We start from the raw sequence: 22,209 nt of genomic DNA, 5'->3' as shown, positions 1-22,209 counted from the left end.
CTAAGCAGGCAATTAGTTATATTTTTTTTAATTAACACATCAATTCTTCTTAGTTTCAAAACATCAGGAATATATGAGACAACACCTTCTTTTTAAAAGTTCATATAACACACGTTAAAAAAACTTAGAAATAAAACAGACCCAATTTGCATCACCAAGGAGAAATCATGAATACATGCCTTCCCAGAAGAGGAAGCAGAGAGGGATTGCTATATCAGAAGAGAAAATAAGTATTATCCATCCAACCAACATAATAATAAATCTGCAAGAAATAATTTAATTTCAGTCAGGTTCAAGTTTTCACACATAGTTTCTCAAGCATACTTATTCTATAGCACTGAAAAACATTATGCAATTTGTCCTGGTTTAGGCAATCTTATGACCTCAGGTACTGTACCCAACAGAGAAATAATTCTGCTACATCTTTTAGGTCAGTTTCCTCAACCGGCCAGAAGTGTATCTCTTGGACTGGGGAGCCCAGAACTGGACACAGTGCTCCAGGTGTGGCCTCACCAGTGCTGAGCAGAGCGGAAGGATCACCTCCTTCAACCTGCTGGCAATACTTTATCTAATGCAGTTGAGGCTATAATTTGCCTGCTTTACAGCAACGGCACACTGCTGCCTAATGTTCAAATTGGTGCCCACCAGGACTCCTAGGTCCCTAGTTTTGAGAGATTATTCAGAAAAGTTGTTACATGGTGTTGGAAAATAAATAGAGTATTCCATCTTACTATCCATTATAATATAACTGAAGAGAAATATAAGTTAAAACTAAGCTTTTAAGAAAAATATTTAGCAGCAAATATCTCTAAGTAAATCTTGATTACTAATAAGTTTGTAGTTCTGCTATTACAATTAACATTTTTACCTCAGTTTTATCTGAGGTTTTTCTTCATTGTTGTTAAAGAAACATTTAAACAGGTTTTTTTATCAACATTTTAAACAAAATTATATCAACCTAAACAGGTTTCTTTTTGAGAAGGTTGGTAATCCACTGTATAATAGCTGAGAGATTTCAGATCTAGTTGCAGACAATCTCCTTAATGAAGAACATCTCTATAAACAGTGGGTTCTAAGTTTTTATTTTTTAATTCATTATGCATTTTTGTCTTTTATGTATTTTGTGTAATTTTTACCTCTAATGGTAATTTTACTTACTCATTGTAAACATGGTTGTGATACTTTAACATACAATGTAGGACTGCTAATTGACTCAGTCTTTGGATTTTTGTTCTATAATCATCAAAATGCTGGTCAAGTTTAAGACTTTCTTATATATGTTTCTCAAGCTATATAGTCTTAGCCATCATTTCATCATTCATCCTAATTCTAATATCATTTCCTTATCCTTAAGCTACTCCGTTACTGAAAGAATATTTTATTCTGTTCCAAAGAGAATTTTTTCCAGACAAGTTATATATAAATTAAAGACAACTGTGTTCACAATGGAAACATCTGTCTTCTTCTCCAAAAGATTTGCTCTCTGGATGCATGTCTTTCTATTTTTACTGAACGAAAGATATTTCAGTTTTGTCAGTGTAACTGAAAAAATGCAACTTCTGGAGAGTTAACTGAAACACTCTATTTTATGGCTTCTCAATAGGATTTGCATTGCAGAACAAGTTCATTTGTTACATATTAAAAGCTCCAAGCTGATAAAGAAATCTCTATGCAAATCTTTGCTTGGCAGAAGTGTTTTCTTAAGGAACATGTCAACAACTTTGGAGATGCATGTTTTCATGCTCTTTCTGTACTTGCTGGTCCTAAATGAGAAAATTTTGCTACACAGCTGCAGGTACTTCGCAGAAGAGAGGCTTGTCTAACTAACTACAATGCTTCTGGGCATTTATCCCCAAAAGACCTTAGCTTCATCCAAATATGCATCCTCTAAATTCCACTACAATCATATAAGTCTCCAGACAGCTACATTTTCAACATTTGAATCCCTCTAAGTAAGTAAATATCCATTTTTTTTTCCTGGAAATTCCTTTCATACAAAGGTAGTTATGAGTTACAGAACTTGAAACAGATAAACAACATACATTAACTTCTTCAGTCATTCCATTCAATAGTGTCAGTCCTATTGCTCATATAATATGTTATTGCTTCTCCACTTTTCCACTCTGCTCACTCCTGTGTTCTTACACCCTATCTATCTCCTGCTATGGTGTGGTAAATCTAGTTATTGTTAGATTCAGTCACTTCTGTTTAAGAATAAATAAATGTTTGCTGACCATTAGTTTGAAAAGTATTCGAAAATGCCATAAAATTCTGTCTTGAAGACATCTCAGTGAAGGTCTTCCAAGGAGTGTCAAACACTTTATGTGGACAAGACTCACCTGTTTAGAATATTGGATTTCCACATCCCAGATCATTTGACTCATGTTGAACAGTTAGGATATCGTATATTTTTCTTCTTTGTTTTTTTTTTTTTGTCAAAGAAACCAGACCTGGTTTGTGTGATTAAGTCCTGAGGTTGAAAAGGGTTTGTGATCTGTTCCTCATCAGCTCAGGATTGTGTGAATCCAGGACAGTGTTTCGACACCTGGGTGTCTAGTCCTGGGACCGTGCATTACACAGTGCAGCAGGGTGTCTTCAGGCTAAGCCAAGAGGCAGAACTGAGACTATTTTTGAGTTCAGTTCTTGTACAGATTCACACATACCTGAACTTGCTACCATTTATTATGCTTTCAGGTTATCAATGGCTCATTAGCTGATTCATTAACTTTAAACTCCTTCAAACCAGTTCTACGGGAAAGTCCTACAATTAAAACTGCAAGGAATTCTACAACAGAGCAAATGCTAACTTTCAACTCCTCTTTAGTGCAGCATTTGGCCCAGCCCATTTCCTTCCACCGCTCTCCCAGTTTCTATTATTCAGGACTGATGAACTGGAGAGAAACTGCAGCCCTAGGCTGAGGCTGGGGACAGGGCTCTGAAGCAGAGAATGATGGATGAAGACCGGGTAGGAATGGTAGACTCACCTGCAAGCCCCTGGTGAATCCATATGTGCACGGAAATACATATACACACAGAGAAAGCATCCAAAAACATCTGCCCTTGGGATCATCATGTTTTTAGCTGAACTATAATTCTGTAGAAATCCTGCTGGTTTAGCTTCAGTTTGTATTCAATGAAGAGCTTCATTCTGGTTCAGGACTATTTAAAAGCAAGCTATAGGCTGGTTTGAACTGGGTTTTAGTGGATTTTGATTTTCAGTCTGATCCTCTGTGTGCAGCACTGTAACACCTGAATTGCTTTGTACATTTACCTCAAAGTAACAGCAGCTCCATGACACTGCTACAGTACTAGGCGCTGTGCCCAAGTCATAACCCTCATCACAGTTCTCAGCTATTCATTCTCTGCTCATTTCCCAGTTCCTCAGAAAATATCGGTACAGGAACTGGATGTGGCTATTGTAACAGCAAGGTTTATTTTTTTAGACAGTGATAATTTAGTGATCTGAAAATTAGGCTCTTCTTATTATATTTGTAGCCTCCTGGATGTTTCAGGGAGAACTGGATGCCCTCAACTCTCAGGACACTCCAGTATCTTACAGAAAACCTTGGATTAACTTCACAGTGAGAAGAATCTAGTGCTTATTTGTTCATAAATGATAAAGCTAGTTGCACTGTGGAAAATACATTCCTATCTGTTGAAGACTTCTTTGTAAATCATAATCAAGTTACCATCACCCACACATTGTATATAGATAAACATGTACAGACATCAGCAAATAATGTCATATTGGCTTCTCCACTAAACTGTGGGCATTAGCTCATCAGCTTTAAGTATGATGCTGAGCTGCACAGTACACATGAAGTGACAAGTGACATATACATAGAATCAAAAGTTTCAATCTTTTTACCTCCTAGCAATAACAGGAAACTAACAAAAAGCAAACACCAAGCAGATGCCAGGAAGAACTTTTTCATGGAAAAGATTAGAACTGCAAGGATCAGCCTAGTGGGCATTATCGTTAAAGAAAAATCATTGAAGCCGTTCAAAAAAACAATTACATTAGATGACTCCCTGGGGGGACTGGAGCTCTGAAGGCGAGTAAGTCCTAGTAGGATGAAAAGCCTTCAGTCCCTAAGCTTCATATCTATTAGACTTTGACTGTATTGAGTATACCTACAGATCTGAGATGCATACTACAGTTAAAAGGTATTGGTTTACATCATCAAAGCACAGGCTACTATATAAATGCCTGCTGCAGATAGATCACCCTGGCCTGACACGTTTGGGTTGTTCTAAACAAACAGAAAGGCAGGGAGACACACACACACAGAGCATAGGTCCCTAATTGATTATCTATTCAACTTAATACCATAATAAATGTCTTCCAAACACCTGCATTATACTGGATTCTTTTTGAGAGACATCATCTTCAAATTCTCTTTTTCAAAGTGATGCATCACTTATTAGATAGTGTATGTATAAGGAGAAAGCATGGTAGTTTTCATGCATATACATCCTCTAAGGTCAGTATTTCCTTTTTACTGTTTACCAAATAGCTGCTGTTGTAATTCTTCCCTCTTTTCACACTTTTTTAAATCTGTTTGTTACCCATTTAAATTAGGACATATTGCTTCTCTTTTTTTTTTTTTTTTTAAGGCATTTTATTCAGATCGTTACTCTCTTCTAACGCTAAACATGGCAGTACTACTGTTGTGAAGAGAGTTTAACAAAGGCAGAACTTATAGCATTATAGTACAGAATGCTATCATGTAGGTCTATTGAAAGAAAGTTATCAAGCAAAGGACATAAACTCATCAAGGAATATGTCACTGCAAAAACTCTTCAGAATACATTAAGTGCATGGAAATAGCACCACAATTTAATTTTATTAAATTCTGTTAATGGAATATAAATGAAATATTAATATCTTGAAAAGGCCAGTGCAGTGCTTTTTGGTCCTGCTGGTTGAAGTGTCATTAAGAATATTAATGTCTTTAGAGGCTGAAATGCTATTACAAATAGAAATATGATTCCTATTCAGAGGGATCCAGTCCCCATACTGGAGTGTCCAGTGCCCCTAATTGGCATTTCAATGCTATGTTTCTAGTTAAGAAAACTCCTAATGTAAGTGTCTAAATTTGCTGTCTAGTCAGTAGGAAATGATGAAGATTTCATAGTAAGCCGATATACCCCTAAGATCACCAGCCACAGAGATGCTGCTAATGCAAAAGAGTCCTGTGAGAGGAAGAAAAAGAACCAAGCTCATTTTGCCCATAGCGTGACTTTGTTGAAACTGTGTAGCCACTCAGAGCCATCTCATTAATATTGACAGCGATTACTGACACTTGAAGCCTGCTAGCCAAATCACTCCCACAATTTCACCTACACATTGCTGTCAAAAAATTACCAGGCTTCACGACTTATCATTTTAGCTGTTCAAGTAACCTGCTAATTCCTTCTGGGAGAGTTTAAACAGAAATGACACAACAAAATTATTTGGCCTGTATAAGCTATCAACATTTTTTTTGCATATGTGGTGTGTGAGGGAATATCAATTCTGTCTTATGTCAACTTTTGACATTTTCAGTTTTTCATTCCACTGGGGACTTCCAGTCAGCATCTTTCAAGTGTTTTCAAAGAAAGAAAACTCTGATCAGCTCTAGAACAACAGTATAGTATTTCATCTGAGAAATTCTTTAGACCTAGGTTCTCTCATAACTTCTGATCACGGGCAAACTAAGCGGATAGCACTGTTACAGAATGGAGCTGATGTATGCCAATCACTTCTTTCCTGTTTTCTGTGAATTACACACAGGGAGTTTTTCAAACTGGTTGTGTCTCAGTTGCAGGCTAGTGCTTTAACTAGTAGTTTGGAGAATGGAAGAATGTTTCCAAAACCAAGTAAAATCCCAGATTATCGTCAAAAAGCGAATAAAAATTGACACATTACAGAAGTGCTGAATAACGACAAATGATCTGAGTGTCTCAGTACTGCTACCATTACCTTTAAGGACGACTCTCACCTCTGTACTCCTCTAGATACACTTTCTGTGAGCCCAAGTACCTTCTTCAGATACTGCTGATGGAATACAGATTAATATCCTTACACAGATTGCAAATTCTTAAATGGTAATAGTTAGAATATTTCATCCTGCTACAGTATTCCACCCATGAGCACCTTGGTCAAAAAAGATAAAGGGCATTGTATTTACACAGTATGAACACTGCATGCTGCATTTGATGCACCTCTTAAACTTCTCCTCATGACTGTATCTTGTAGAACAGCTCATATGGATTTATGCTCTTTGGCCAGATTCTGGGGACTTGTTGCCATAATGAGACATTTTGAAGTACTTGATGGAGGCTGTCAAGTAGAAGGTAAGCACCAGCTTCTGATATTCCTAAACTCATCTTTTGTTGTAGGTCTCACTTGCACATACTGCTTTAACTTGATTCTTACCTACAGAGATGTATCTGCCTGAAGCTTGTCAGCTTCATAGGGATCCACTTCTGCCCATATCCTAGGCTTCTGGTAGTGTCAGTCAGTACTGCCACTAGCTGTCATATGCTAAAAGTTTGTAAATAAGGAGTAGAATGATAAAAGAAAAAAATGTGGTTATTTATTGTAATTAAAATATTCATCAAGTTCAGCAGTATTTTAACTAAAATATGGAAATTAATATGTACAAAATGCTAACACCCAGCTAATCCTTCGTAGGATATTCTAATTACTTATTTTCACAGATTGTTGGATAATTTGTTTTATCTTAATGCAGGAGACTTTCCTTTTTTGTGTGTGTGCAGGAACAGTACCTCTGTAGACTCATTTAATTGCTCAGCAAAGATCTGGCTGACTGAGGACTTTGATCTCTTTACATGTCAGCACATTGCTCTTTGCAATTTATATCGGAATAGAAAACAGGGATACCTGGTATGTCAGTCAACCCTCTTTTTTGTCTTTCTTTCTGAAACCCTGACTCAATTTACCCAAAAGGCAATGTGATATTTGTAATGCTGGCTGTGTATTACATATCTGAAGGGTATCAAATCCAGCATTCAGTGGAAAACAGTTGTAAGTGAAGACTTAGTGGATCCTTGAAAATGACCTGATACCAGTCTCTTCAGTTCAGCGTCTCCAAGCAACTATGAGTTCGTTTGTTGTAAAATCAACTTCATAAACCTGCCCTGGTCCCCCGCAGTTGGAGGGGTTTTATCTATTGGAAATTTCACAATCTAACTGAAAGAAACAAAACCCCCGATCTACCTGTTACCGTCACTTTACCAGATCAACGGTAACACCTACATCCTGGGTCAGGATGTGTTGCAAGTCCCACATTATGCAAGTGTTTTTCAGATGAGTTGTGTTGCTTCCCCATGCCAGAGAGCTGTGAGTCTCATTTGCATCAGTAGCACACCAGGCCTTTGGCCCTGGCAGCTGGCAGCTCAACCCCACCGTACCAGGCAGGAAAGCTGACATTACACTTCTGCTCTCCAAAAAAGGCCTTGCTTTGATCCCTGACTTCATGTCTATAGGAAATTCACCCAGATGGGATATAGTCACAGTGATGTTTTCCTACCACAAAAAAACATTCTGCTGTCATTAGTGCTGCTTAGGGAAAGCTTGGCTTTCAAGCACAACCTCATCAAACGTAGGTCAGGAGCTGTGTCAGGTGCCTTGGCACTAAGAAGTATACGGTGGGATCCAGTGGTGGACAATGTGCAGGCACCTGCCTAGGACAGTATTACTTTCCTCAAATGGACGCATAGGATTCATTAAAAAGAGGCCTTCTGCCTATGGATGGCCGATCCTCTTTGTTCTCGAAAGCAAAGCATGGTGTGTTTTAAGGGGGCTTATTACAAGGGGATCATGAACATGGTTCTTTCTTGAAAAAAAACCCTGGGGGAAGTCGACTACCATACTAGAGACTTCAAGTATGTGTAGCACCGCTCTGTACGTGGAACAACCAGAAAGCATGGTGTGATTACTTTTTGTCAGCGTGTTACCTCTACTGTCTCATTTCTGTTTTCTCGTCAATCTATGTAACTATAAAATGCACTGAATTAATCAGACGGAGGAAACAAATGGTTCCCATCTTTTACCTGTAATATTTATGTTGTTGTTGCACTGCCGTTGTTTCTCTTTTCTGGTTTTATATGTGGTCTCTTTCTTGAAGTAACAGCTCATTTTTCTTAAGTGAAGAAATAGGTGCCGAAACATCATCATTTGAAACTATCTCCAGAATACACTTGCAAGGCATCCGTCCTAAACTTTCAATGCTTTAGGCAATAATTTATAAAGTACCATCAGTCTGGCATTTGAAATAATCACATTTTTGTTATTTTATCTTGCAAATTGTGCGCTTCATAGCTGTCATTCAGTGAAAAATACCCTGAATTTCATATAAAACTAATCTTTCTGTCATTCCTTGTTCAGTGTCACACTGGAGACGGTGGCAAAAGATGAAAACTCTCACAAGAAATGATAACCTCTGTATATCAAAATGATTGCAACTTGTTCTGCATTTTCAGGTAAGTGTATGAACCATAGAAATGAAGAAATAAACAGCATATTGTTTTTAGAAATGTCTATCACTTGTGATGAAAAACTATGGGGAGCCAGGGCAGAATATATGGATACAGTTATATTTACGACTCTGTATCCTCTCTAAATTATGCACACAGTAAGGGCTGCGCATCTGAGTTAAACACAGCAGGCAAGGAGTATTGAGGTTTACTCTTTGCAGTCTGCAATATGTGAGATATATAAAGAAATAGATGAATAGAAGTATGGATAGGTTTATCTCTGATGAAGATTTCATATTCTTGTAACAGGCAAGTCCCCAAAAGTTTGGCAGTTCAATACATCATATGCATCTCCAACATTCATTTTCACCTGTGCATTCTCTCTTTCTTTAGCTTTTTGAGATTTTATTAAAATTCTATTAAAAAAAAATCTGGATAGCATTCAAAGGCTAATCCAGGTGTTGAGATTTTCTAAAAAACAGTAAGCCACTGAGGCAGACTTCCAGCAGCAGCCTGTGGAAACTGTCTTTAGAGCTGATTCTTCCATTCCCTAGAAGAAAGCAATCAGTCATGTCTCTAGCCAGGAATGTTTTCTGGAGTTGTTTTACCTTCTTTAAGCACTTTTGACCCTGTTATTCCTCATATTTGACTATTGTTGCTATGGATTTACTCCATTGGTATGTTTTCTTCCACGATACCAAAGCCAGTACTTGGATAAAAGCTCTAAAGGGAGTACAAGAGAACTACTAGAAGCTGTATTGAAGAAAGATGGTGATCAGTCATAAATCAAAACATATCTATTGGAAAGTTCGTCAACACTCTAGCAAGACTAGGAAGAAGAAAATGTGTAAGTTAAATAAAAATAGTTTATTTTCTGAAAGGTCATACTTATTTAATATTGACAGTCAATGACCACAAAGACAGTAAAGACGCTGCAGCTAACCTGGGGAGTAGGCTCCCAGATAGAGAGTATATGCTGTATCAGGCAAACAGGAAGCAGAAAAGGCTTTGAAACTAGCACTGCATATAGGAATTCTTAATGACATCAGTCTTGCAGAAAAATTTTGCAGAACAACACTAAACTTTGGCTTATCACTTGATCAAAGAGCCTCCAAGGCACATTTTCATGAAATAGGAAGTGATACTGGCAATGCAATTTATGTTTTGCTTACTTTGGGATCAGGTTGAAGTTAATGCACTTGCAGTGCTGTTGATATTAGATGACACTGTGGACAAGACACTCTGTAATATTTGTATTGGCCATTGTGTGTGTTTCTAGTTGTGTGTTTCTTCTACATCTGACCAATAAACAAAAAACCCAACACCTTCTACCAGATAGTAATTAAGCTTTCAGACATACTCAGTCTGAATACATTTAATATACTGGTGAGCTGGAAATTTAGAGGGTTTTTTGTTAAATATAGTATGTCCCACAAAATAATAATTTTAAGCGAGAAAATTTCAATTTTGCAGGGAAACTTTCCCTTTATTTTGGAAAATAATTTCCAGTTCCCTCTGAGACCAAGATATGACGGACCAGTAAGGCTCCGGAGATTTTCTGAAATCCCATCATTGAATTAGTCATTGACAAAGGAGAATAAGCTAATTCATTTGCAGAAAGACAGGTGCTGTATTAAAGGATATGTTGCAACCTTTGATCTCAACCTACTCCTTGTGAATCAAATGTTAAAATATTTATATTTGCAGGTCTTTGCAGAAGTTGAGCATATTCCTTGGACACAATCATAATATTTTCTTGAATTTCAAAGAAAAATAAGTCTATGTTTGTATTTGCTACCTCATCCAACATTAGCTCTGATGGCGCCCATCGATTATTTTGTCATGTCTGTTCACTGCAGTTCTGTGGAGTATGTAAGAGTAACACACACTCTGGGGATGGATGGCAAGTGCCCTTGACAGAGGTCAGCATGGACTTTTTGGAGCTGACACAGCTCTTCAACAGTGGAACTTTCCAACATTTTCTGCTGCTTCCAGTAGGGGTTTAGGTACTGTGGTTCTGTCACTGCTCTTTTTTTTTTTTTTCTTTCATGTCCATACTCCTCTGCATGTCATACTGCTCCACTTCCACTGAGAGACAAGTCATTTGTGTAATACAAACAAAAGCTTTGTTCGCTGTTCAGGATATTGCGCATCTTAGTGTACTTCTAACATTGTTTTAGCTCTGGGGGGCACTGCGGTTTTCTCTTCGCTGCTGCACCATTGAAAATAGTAAGTTCCTGGGAGCTAACCACCTGCTGTCATCCTATAATGCCAAACAAGAAAAACTATTGCTCTCCATTACTTTAGTGTTTCAATGTGATGGAAGAATTTACAGAGTTATCAACATTCATGAAATGTACAAAGAATTCTACAGTGATCTTTTATAGACAAACGTTGAAAATCTTTGAAAGACTTTACTGAAAGAAGAAGTTTAACATACTCTTACGTAGTTCATTTCCTGATAAAAAATTTTAGTAGACTCATTATTAAGGTTTCCAATTTCCTTTAAGTTATCATAACCAAAATATTTTCAGATGAATGTGTCTTTCCCATCAGCCAGCTTGTTTTCTTTGCACAGATGCAACAGATTATTTCCACCAAATGTATTTTGCCATTCTCAGGATCCTACTGGTGAATTTAAGCCAAGTAAGAAACTAAAATGAGACAATGCAACTTACATATATTCAGCAGTATAGGATGCAGTCAACAGATAGGATCTATTCATTCTTGTATTTGCTGTATCCCATTAATTACAATCATTTACTTTCCCAGGAAACATAATAAGGATTAGTTGACACATATACTTTGCTCTCCTATTAGCTACTGAAATTTCAGAAGAAAGTCAGAAAGAAATTACTTCTTGCTGAGAAAAAGACCATTTCACAATTAGATTGCAGGAGGTAATTATCCACAGCAAATGAAACAAGCATGTAAAATATGAAATGGTGTTTTGTGGATGCAAACAATTGCAGTACCACAAGTGCTAAAGATGCAATTAGATTAGATACCACTGAAACTGGGAAAAGGAATGCTTACTTCTTCTGTCATTGAATTTTGCTCTTTAAAATTTAACCAGAATATGTAGATCCATATGTAATTTCTTAATTATACCACGTGGCACATCATAAGCTATTTGCAAGTGTAGTTATAAGCTTCATTTTTTTAATGGCTGATGTGATGGTGAAATGTGCTGGATCATTCATTTACAGTTTCAAACCAAAGCATTACAAAAGAATGCTGCAAGAGAGATATTTTCTCTTTATCTATTCACCATGCTACGTCTCTTGCTTTCACATTCTGCCTTTAAGTAGACACATAAATGAATAAGTTGTATTCCAATACAATACATTTACAAACTGGATCTGTTAGGAATGCTTTCCTTCATGTCTTTCATTGGCTAGTAATAAAAATTATCTATTCATTGGAAGAGAGCTAGTACAATTAGTTAAAAACCCTGCTGTGGAAATTGCTATTTAGGCATTTCTTGAAAGGAGATTTTTGTCAAAATTCCCTTATTACTCTTTCTATAGAACAGTTAAAGTATTGTCTATAAATTCTGTTTAATTTCTGGTTCATTGACCTGATACATAGAGTCATTCAGATCTCATTGTATCTATCCTGCAGCCACAAAACAACATTAAGGACTTGTTCCTGATCTCAGTGAAACAAAGTTGTGTGTCCTGAGGGTGTTGCTTCAGAATACTCACACAAAAATGACCAGTAATCACAATTTTAAAACTGTAGTCTGCTTCTCCATGATTGGAACTAAACCCTAAGTTTGTACAATAAAGACTTTTTATAATTTTAGTTGAAAAAAACGTTCCTGTGCCTACACAAAAATTTAGTTACTAAACTTTGAGATCTCAGCTACTGAATTACTGTGAAACCCAAGTGGACTGAAAATAATTGAGAGAAACTCCTTGATTAAAAAATTTGGATAATCACATTTTCAGACACTGTCTCACGAGTGTGCATAAAGCATACCCTGCAGGCTTTCATTAGTATAATACTGCAGTCACTGTGCTTTTGGCATACATGTTTTGGTCTTGCCACTGGGACCTCATTCATAACAACGGTGACTTCTTCTGGATAAAAATTAGATTGGAATGTATTTTGACATTGTGTATTGCCCATCTGATTTATAAGTCATTGGATGGTTTCAGCTTACAGTCTGGACTAGAAAAAAGTAGAACCATCCAGTCCCTCTGGGTGGTGCTGACTAAGTAAGCCTACTAAAAGACTCCTGTGAACTTCACTTGGCTTTGGATCAAATCTTTAGCATACAGTATATCTTTAGTCTGTAGAAGTATATGGTTGATAGGAGAGAGTAAATCTTGCCAATGTATACTAAAACTAGTGTGCGCTAAATTTATATGATGGGACAGCTTCTCTAGTAGAAGACAGCACCATTGACAGGGGATCTCACCCTGTCACCTGTCTGCCAGCTAGAGGCACCACCCCAGGCTTTGATCTGCATGCATTTTAATTTTTCTATAATGAACTGCTCTCATTTGTGAAATGAGGCAATGAAAGCTTGCAGAGCTAAGGCTGCAGGTTAGTTCAAGACCTTCACCCATTCCTTGTTTCTAAATGGAAAGCTCTGAGATCTAGATAGTTTTAGATACCAAGGTTTTTAACTTCCATCAGTACTAAAGAGATTTATCTATCATAGTCTATATTCCTCTAATGACTTCACTATTTGGTTCTTTTCGCCTCAACAATCATTGCTTTATATCGGGTTAAAATGATCCTCTGCAGCTCTAGTTGCTGTGCAAGTTCAGATACCAGGGAAGAACAGGTAATTTAAGAGTGACCTGTGTCTCAAAGTCAGGCCAATAGAAGATCTAGCTTAGCAGTCCCATAACACCATTTAAATTATAAAACCTAGTTTGCACAGATGTTTTTATAAACATGAGTGATTTATACACCAGAGTTCCTTGTACGCATAAAGGATTTTAATGGTTATAATTATCAAATTAAAAAATAGTTAAAAATTGATATATAAGTAATGTAGCTTTTGGTGACAGACATTTATTCAAAGCTAATAGTTTAAAAAAGCTATATGTTAATTTAATCTCAATATGTTAATTTTGATCTCAAATCTGCTAAAACAAAGGTAAAAGACCTTCATTAACTTGAATGGGTTTTACATTAGGGCCATAGGCCCTCAAAATATACTTTGAAGGGAAGAAAGTGAAAAGGTATGTGAAAATGGATACTGAACATTTACATTTTTATATGATTCTTTCCCATAATTTTTCCTTTAATTTTTCTAATTGTATTGTACATAACTAGAACATACTGTGTTATGATCATTGGCCAAATCTCAGTTTTTAAACTGTTACCACCTTCTGATTACATCTGCCTCAGGACTTTATTCTATTTGTAAGCTTTTCATTTTAACTTACCTAAATAACTGTTTTTCCATTTACATTCTTTTGCATATACACTAAGAAAATACATGCCAAGTTTCAATGTGCAGAATCTTTGTGTGTGTTAGATAATATCACTCATAATGTTGATAATTGTTAAACTGTAGCTTCACAAATGTCAATGTTATAAGATAAAGAGCAGAACAAGGTAGAAACAGAGGTTGTTAAAAAAAAAAAAAGCAAACAACTAAAAAAAAAAAACCAAACAAGGAGTTTTCTGTATAGATAGATTAAGTGATGGCTATTTCATAGAGAAGAAAAATGCAGCTGATGTATAAGTATTCAAAGGCACAGTAACAACAGACTCTGCAGGGATTTCTTATTGCTGACTGAATTCCCCCAAACTTCTCATAAAAAGGGACCTTGTAATATGAAAGGTAAAGCACAGAGGAAGCAATTTTTCTAAAATTCATCCTTTTTTATACTCATGTTGCAAAATTGTATCAATTTTTCCTTCCTTTGTATTATACAATTCTCTGGCTCTTTCTTTATAATAGTTCTTTTTTTTTTAGGAGGTTGCTTTATTATAATAGCTAAACTGGAGAAAAAGCCCCAGTAAGCTGAAAAAAAGACCACTCAACCTAATTAGAATCAATCATTCAAAAATATTTAATTCCTTCATCTGAACTGTTTGTGTTCAATGATGATGCTGAAAAAGGTACATCAGTCTTGGTTAGAGGCTGTAGACTGCAGTCTCTTAATCAATAATCCCCGAAGTAGAGGTCAGGTGGGGTCAGAAAATTTAGGTCACCTAACCTGGAAGTTAGGACTTGTAGAGATGATGCACAATCTATTGCACAAATGGGACTTAAGAGTCACCTGAAGACACAGTCTTGGAAGCAGAACTCACAAATCAGGTTGCTAGAAAAAAGTCTTTGGAACTGCTACCGTACAGGAAAAAGTCTCCTAAGCTGAAGAGAACAAAGTCAGCATTTCAATTCAGAAATAAAATGTATTGTTCTTCCATAGCTCTAGAGCGATACGAGAGAAGAATGTGCTTTTGATCACAGTTACAGGAGACAGATACGCACCATTCTATGCAAACCTATAAACTGTACATAACTACTCTGTAGAAGTGAAAACTGCAGACCAGTGCTGTTCTGCTGTATTTTGAAAACACCCAGTTTATTCCATAATTCATACTGTGTGCTCATTTTTCTGATGAGTTACATTAATACCAGTGACACTCATAGGCTTACTATACTCCCTGTATCAGACAGAATGACATAGAAAATGCATAGAATAATTTCATTCCATTTTTACCCTACTGTTCAACCAAAAAAAGTGTATACTGGTCTTGGTAGATCTCTTAAGAATATCATTTTCTTTGGACTACTGTGAAACTGGAAGATATTACTATATCATATACTAAACTTTATGTGTATATAAAATTTTTATGTGTATATGAAATGTTTTAAACACAATTCCTATGTACTGCTTTTTCAAATGCATATTGTTATGCTTATGTTACTATGTATAGACATTGAAGACAAAATATTTGGAACTTTTTTTGTTGTGAATTGAAAACTAAACTTTTCAAAGGTTTCTTTAAAAGAAACTGTGCCAAAACACTTGTTTTCAGATAAAACACATTCTCTCTTAGGAAATCCATCCTAGACATGAAAGTCTGTCTTGTTAAAACAATGATCTAATCAATTCATTTTCCCAAAAAACTTCAATTTGATGAGATATTAGCTAACAAAACAGAACTAAAAATGTTTTTATGAATTCTTTTTGCAGGTCGCATTGCATTACTCACATGCTTGAAATTAAGCATATATTGGTTTATAGGTTTGGGATTGATGTGCTTGTGGCATAGCCAAAAAAGGAATTTTCACGTAATGTATCACACATACCAAACACACAATACCACACTATGTCAAAGCAATCATCAGTTAATAATTCAGGCATTTAAATGCTGAGAAAAACTAACTATGTTTTGTCAAATATTTTGAAAATGGAAATTCACTGTCATGCAGTTTGCTGAGTGTGTTGGATTTTAAATATTGACATTGTAAAAAAAAAATTTCAGTTTCAGATACTCCAATTTTCATTCATGTAATTTAGGACCTGCCACAGCTTCTTTAAGATATGTTATAAAAATATAGCTCCTTTGAGGAAAGAAACACAAGGAGCCACCCAGGCTAATTCAGGAGAAATAACATTTAATAACCAACTGATTGTGAAGACCCATTGAGCTGACGAATGGCAAGTAGTGTATGGAGTGAAAAAGTCTTAAAGAACATCACAGGTAGAGTTACAAAGTAGAAAGTCCCTAGCTGTCTTTTTTAAACTTCTTTGGAGGGATTTATTAACATGATAGTTATCTATATGAATTTCTTTTTCTCTTTGCATAATAATTTCTAATGTACGCATAATCATTTGACATGGGAGTTAGAAGATGTGAAGATTGTAGATGGACATCTATTTCTTTGATTTTTTAAGTGTTAATAAGGCAATAGTACATATATCCACTAGGTTACTGCTTTCCAAATTCTCCATTGATTTCTCTCCTGTTATTTCAAAGTCACCTTTATTGATAAGCATCTGCTACATTCCCCTGTCAGAGACAGGATACTAGGCTGAATAGACTTTCAGCTTAATCCAGTCTAGCTGTTATAAAGTCTTACAAACTGTAAGTTCCAGAAATGAAAAAGATCAAAAGTATTAGTGAAGGTTCAAAAATATAATACAATCATACAAAATAATTACCATCAGGACTCCTTCACTTTACAAACATATAAAATGCACTTACTTTCCAGGTGAGAAGCGGGAAAAAATCCTTCCACTAGAAAATATAGTCACAAAGCTTTGAACAAATAAATTCACGCACACTGCAGAGTACACACACGCACACTCATGCAGGCATGCACATACATACACGCACACGTGCACACATACACACACATGCTTAGAGTTTACACTGCATTCTTCTGATGCCATGATTATTATTTTATTTGTACACCCACCTTTACTGCACATTCTAAACAAACAATAGACAAGAGTGTAAGGACTTTTTTTTCCTTAAAACTGCAACAAAACAAGTCTCAACATTTGCAAAACATTCCTTTATTATTAGAAATAAATTATTTTGTATAAAAATTAGCATGCGTTGACCACTGCATTTATTTTAGCATAACCCAGGACTTAATTCAGTCAGCCGCCACAAGAAACAAACTCTTCTTTTACGAGTTGAACAATGTAGGACAGGAAAGGAAATTGTCACAATCACAAAAAAGTACTTACAAATATAACATCAGACATGATTTATTTCAACAGCTTTTTTTTTTCACAAGCTAACATTTGTTCTTCATTTGTGATTTGCTTCCTTTTGTGAGTGAACAGTTCAGAAGCTTGACACTGTCTCTGTTATAAAACTGGACTTTTCCTTCCCCTGTCTCTTTTTGCCTTTTGCCTCTTGTTTAATCCTTGTCCTTTAGGAGACTGACTATTGATTTGAATGTAGTCTACAGATATTTCCAAGACTGAATTCTGGTGGTGGTAAAGTCTCTGTTTGTAAGATCCCATCCTGCAGGTCTTCCAGTGAATTTCATCCCTGCTCAGTTTGCCTGATTGCTGTAACTGACATAAGTTGTCTTGGTAGAAGAGGCTGTAAATCAAAAAAACCAAAAATAAACAACAACAAATGATTCTAAGATCAAGAGAGGAGGGAAAAAAACATATTTAGCATTTGAACTCAGTGTCCAACTATATTTCCAAATAACATGGCCCATGTTCAAGGAATAAAGTAAGAAAGTTTCAGCATGTATACAAGCCGTGAGTAAGTTGAATCTCAAGTTCTGTGTTCCTGACGATAACTTCTTTTGTTTATGACTTGGGGAAGGAGAGGTCAATAGAGAGGAACAATGATGGGTGGTTTTAGCATACCTGTAACAGAATTTCAACATGCTATTTGTCTGGTATTATTTTAGCTGATTTCTGTATAGACCTTTTTAATTTAGAGCTTGGATTTTTCTCTCTCTTCTGCTGGTTGAAGACAACTTTGCAGCTAGTGGTGGGTTGTCCATCTAAAAGGAGGCTTATGCTCCTTGAAAAGAGCAAAGCCTAACATGGGAAGCATCTCTCCAAGTTGGCGAAACTGAGTAGCTAGTGCCTACAGCACATATTCTCTGGAGAGCCTTCAGACACAAAGCATCTGCATATAAGTAAGCCAGCAGAAATGCTTATGAGAACCTAGGCTGTATTTTAGAGCTGCCATGCTATTATGGTCTCCTTATGTTGATGGTCAGCTGATCACATCTTCCTTTGAGCAAAGCTGATACCCCTTGTTCAGAATTAGGCAATATGTTGAGGAAGCTAAATACTTTTACTGTTGTAAAAGTGAAAAACTGTGAATCTTGCATGGAAGTTTGTGTCAGCTCCTAGCCCTTGAATCTTATCCCTGTGCTGTAAAAAATACAGCTCATGTCTCCACTGTTGTGTTAGTGTAGTGGTGGGAAGAGGCAAGTGGTGACATCAGGTCTCGCAGGCAGCTCGCTAATTTTAAACCAGTTGGGTACATGGCAAATCAGATTGCTGGGGGACTAAGTCTCTTTTTTGTCTCTATAATACAGTCTATGCCACACTGCATAAAGAGGAATTTGGCTTCCCAAATATGTTTTATATTCCATCTGCTACAGACATGTTCTGTTCATGATAGTGAAGACTGCAGCTGGCAGGATGAAAATATTGTGATGGCACAAAAACTGTCTGGTCTATAGATTCAAAGATCTTAATTCTATTCCCATACCTTCCTGCCTTCCTCTAATTTCTTTTTAATATGTAGAATCTGGTGGGAGCTGAAATAGATAGAGAAGGATTCTTCGTGCTAACTCCTAAATCCAGCCCAACAACCCAAAGATTTGGGAAGAACAGACTACAGAAACCAAGAAATGACAGTTTCTCTCTCCTGCATCAAGGATTAAACTAAATCAAAGATCACTAAAATTGCTGCAAAATAATACTAGGTTGTATATATAACTAAGTTTGCTGCTTGCTTTTTTCTTCATGTTTTCTTTGGGTTTCTGAGCAATTTGATTCTCATATTGCATTTGCCATTTTGTAAGACACATTTTGTAAGACACAACCAGACCATTATAACTCACATATTACTATAATTTTTGTTCCATAAGAAAACATATATAAGAGTGGATAATCAAAAGGAAGCTGCAAAACATAATATTTCTTACTTCCACTTGCACAGGTAGCTCCAGTACTTTGTGTCTGCAAGAGCTATTTGATGAAAGGATTGCTTTTGGCACATTAAGCAAGTCTTTCACATAATCGATCACAGTATTTGAGCACCAACTTGAAATAGCTTTATTTGCATGTATTGGGACACTTGAAGCAAATATAGCCTCATTTACATCTTTCAGATCTTTCAGATGGGATGTACTGATCCCATCTGAACTCTCCCATGCTCCCACAGCTGGATTTCTGAGAGGATTCTATTTTTCCTTTGGCCCATAAAGTTCCTTCTGAAAATAATGCAGGACTGCTGAAATGGCACCAAGTTCCTTAGAGCATAAAAGGATTTTGTTCCCAGCTAAGAAATAACAAATAAATGCACATCTGCAAACTCTGCACACTTGGGAACAAAAGGACGGAAGGAGCAGAGCTTATTTTTTTCCCTCACCCTGAAAATAGGCTCAGATACGTGATCAGGTTAAGCTAGCTTACCACATTACCCTGTATCAGCTGAGTTCTATGATAACTTTTCATGTGTATGTTTTTAGCCCACAGCAGTGTAACATAATCGGATTTATCACAACTCAGTAAGCTGAATTATGTGAGGACATCTGCAAGCTCAAAATACAAAAGTAAGTAGTTACTACACCTCAGCTGATTTAGAGTAACTTGTTAGTTTGCTGTAACTTCGTTGTGTATCTGACACTTAAATAGTTTTGACAGAATTAATCTAGGACTGATCAAGAAACAAAAATCATCCTATTGAGTTCTGAGTGTCATTACTTTAAAAAATGATAGCACAGGAAGCTAGTGTAGATAGTAGTTTGAAATGTATTAAATCTAATCTCATCTCCAAACAATGGTTTTTTACTTGATAAATATTACAAGTGTCTTTATAGTTCACTGTAATAAGCCTACAATTCCTGTTTGGGGATCTAAAAGCTTCAGCAGCTGGTGTCCTGCTCTTTAAGACTGTTAGCATTTCATAGTAATAACATGAACCACATTTGGCAAGCACAGACGGCCAGAAAAAGTAGCAGACTTGGCTCAAAATGTTTCTGGGAATGAACACTCTTTTCTAGCTCCAGTTACTATTGCTGTTGGAATGAAACAAAAAAGAAAAAGAATAAAATAAAAGAGAATTATTGTTGTGTTCTGACCTATATGCATTTAAAGTACTTGTCATTGTTATGCCTCCTGTAATTGCATCTGGATTTTTTTTTCATCCTGTTTCCCAGATACAATTTGTTTTCCACTGAATATGAATGTATTTCCACAAAAAAACATGACTGTGTTCATATGGGGGACAACATGGAATAAAGTCTGTTACATGGAACAGGACAAACCAAACAGAGCAGAGTTGTCTCTGGATGGGAAGGAAAAGAAATTACCTGACTGTCTTATTTCTTACCTAGTTATGAGCACTGTTATCGCTACCCGTATTTGTGCTTGCAAAATGGTGGGAAACACTTACTAACTGCTTCTGGTATACTTGGAATAGCCTGATTGTTTGTCATCAGCTTCATATACTATAGCTGAAAGGAAAGATCTACTTCACATTGAGTCAGTGCAAGAAGAAATGTTGCAATGTAGAGAGGTCATTACTGTTGACCTAATGAAAAGGATTTATATGACATTGTGCACTGATAATTCACAGGAACCTCCAAAAGTTTTGACAATAACTATTTTGGCAGAAAAGAGGGAAGCTGATCAAATCCAAATGGTACAGAAAAATTCTGGGCAAGAAAGAAACCCATCTTGAGGCCAAGAGCTCAATTACATAGGGACAGCTCTCTGGAGTGCAGATGACTTGACTGTATTTTTGCCTATGAAGCATTATGCTGCCTGCATCAAAGCCTAGTCAGGATATACTCCTAGTGAGCTGGGAATTATATACATGTGCTACTGTTAAAATTATGTTTAGAGTACAGTAAATAAGCATTACCCTGCATACATCACACTACTGGAGAAGCAGACTTGCTTCCAACAGTAGCTGTTTCCGTGAATTATGCATAATCATAGTTTAAGTAATACCAGACACAGCATTTCTTAATTAGGTGCAGTAGATAAACATCAGATACCCAAGACTTTATTATTAACAGTCTTTCTTTTCCTACTGTGGAATTCCTCCTTTGACCTTTCCTCAGAAGTTTATAATTTTACAAACTCAGCAAAATCCACCTCTCTTTCCCTCCTGAATTTTCTTTTGGTGACTTCTGAAGATTTGAGAAATTATTGAGTTCTTCATATTCCCATGCTATTATTTGATCCGAAAGGAATGCCATTGCCTTTCTCCTTTTGTCCTTTGTTATACGTCATAATCTGAAGCTGTATAAAACCATAGCTCAGTCTAGCAGATTTATACATTTTGAAGGGTCATGAGTTTTTCAAGGGAATTGGTTTGTACTCAGTATCTTCCATGCATCAGCAACTATATTATGGTAAACTTACGGACTATTTTAATATAGTCTTCAATTTGGCAAACTCTGATTGAATTCAGTGGGGGGTTGCATTTTTCTGAAATAAGTACAATATTTTTCTGCAAACTTGGTACTGATTTGTCTGAATGTGCTCAAGCAAAATAGTACTATTGAATCTCTCGTCAACATCATTAAAAAGTAATATTTTTTTTTAAAAAAAACCCTCATTTGCAGTAAAATGACTGAAAAAATTGTCTTTAACTATAACAGCTGCTGTCCATCCCATGTGACCTCTACCTCCTCAACAGAAACCAATTCTCCATGACTACTAAGCTCTGGGGTAAAGTTACTGGCTCTACTTATATTTGATTCTTATTATTGTGAAGTCCGGTTTATAAGAATGTATGTCATGTGCTGGAATGGAAGGTATAACCTCTGTTTTCTTCTATAGCAGAGCAATTTAGAGATGTGGCAAGGTTCAGGAACTTTTCTGACATGGGAAAGAACTTTTTCCCATTACTAACCCACGATGTATCAGAACATGTAACGATTAAGCTGTATACGAATTATCACAATTTTGTACCAAGATGAGTAAGACCACGACCAAAAACCTGGATGGGAAATGTTATTCTGGGAAGCGTTAGTACTCATGAGTTTGATAAATGAATAAGTCAACAAATATTAAG

The 22,209-nt window shown here is 36.3% G+C and overlaps 1 protein-coding gene across 4 annotated transcripts in view; it reads right to left on the bottom strand.

Moving 5' to 3' along the window:
• Positions 1 to 16,618: 16,618 nt before the first annotated feature.
• Positions 16,619 to 22,209, bottom strand: part of GRM8 (glutamate metabotropic receptor 8) — a 358,666-nt gene continuing 353,075 nt past the window's right edge. For all 4 annotated transcript variants that reach the window (XM_049814189.1, XM_049814188.1, XM_049814190.1 and 1 more), the window contains one exon: positions 16,619 to 17,526. Coding sequence is in view for 1 of the 4 variants with exons in the window: in XM_049814188.1 (XP_049670145.1) it covers positions 17,477 to 17,526 (50 nt within the window). In the remaining 3 variants the exon portion in view is untranslated. The remainder of the gene's footprint in view (positions 17,527 to 22,209) is intronic.

The sequence above is a fragment of the Accipiter gentilis genome, chromosome 11 (assembly GCF_929443795.1).
Source record: "Accipiter gentilis chromosome 11, bAccGen1.1, whole genome shotgun sequence".
Lineage (NCBI taxonomy): Eukaryota > Metazoa > Chordata > Aves > Accipitriformes > Accipitridae > Astur > Astur gentilis.
Note: the sequence above shows the minus strand (reverse complement) of the source record. Positions and strands in the feature narration are given on the sequence as shown.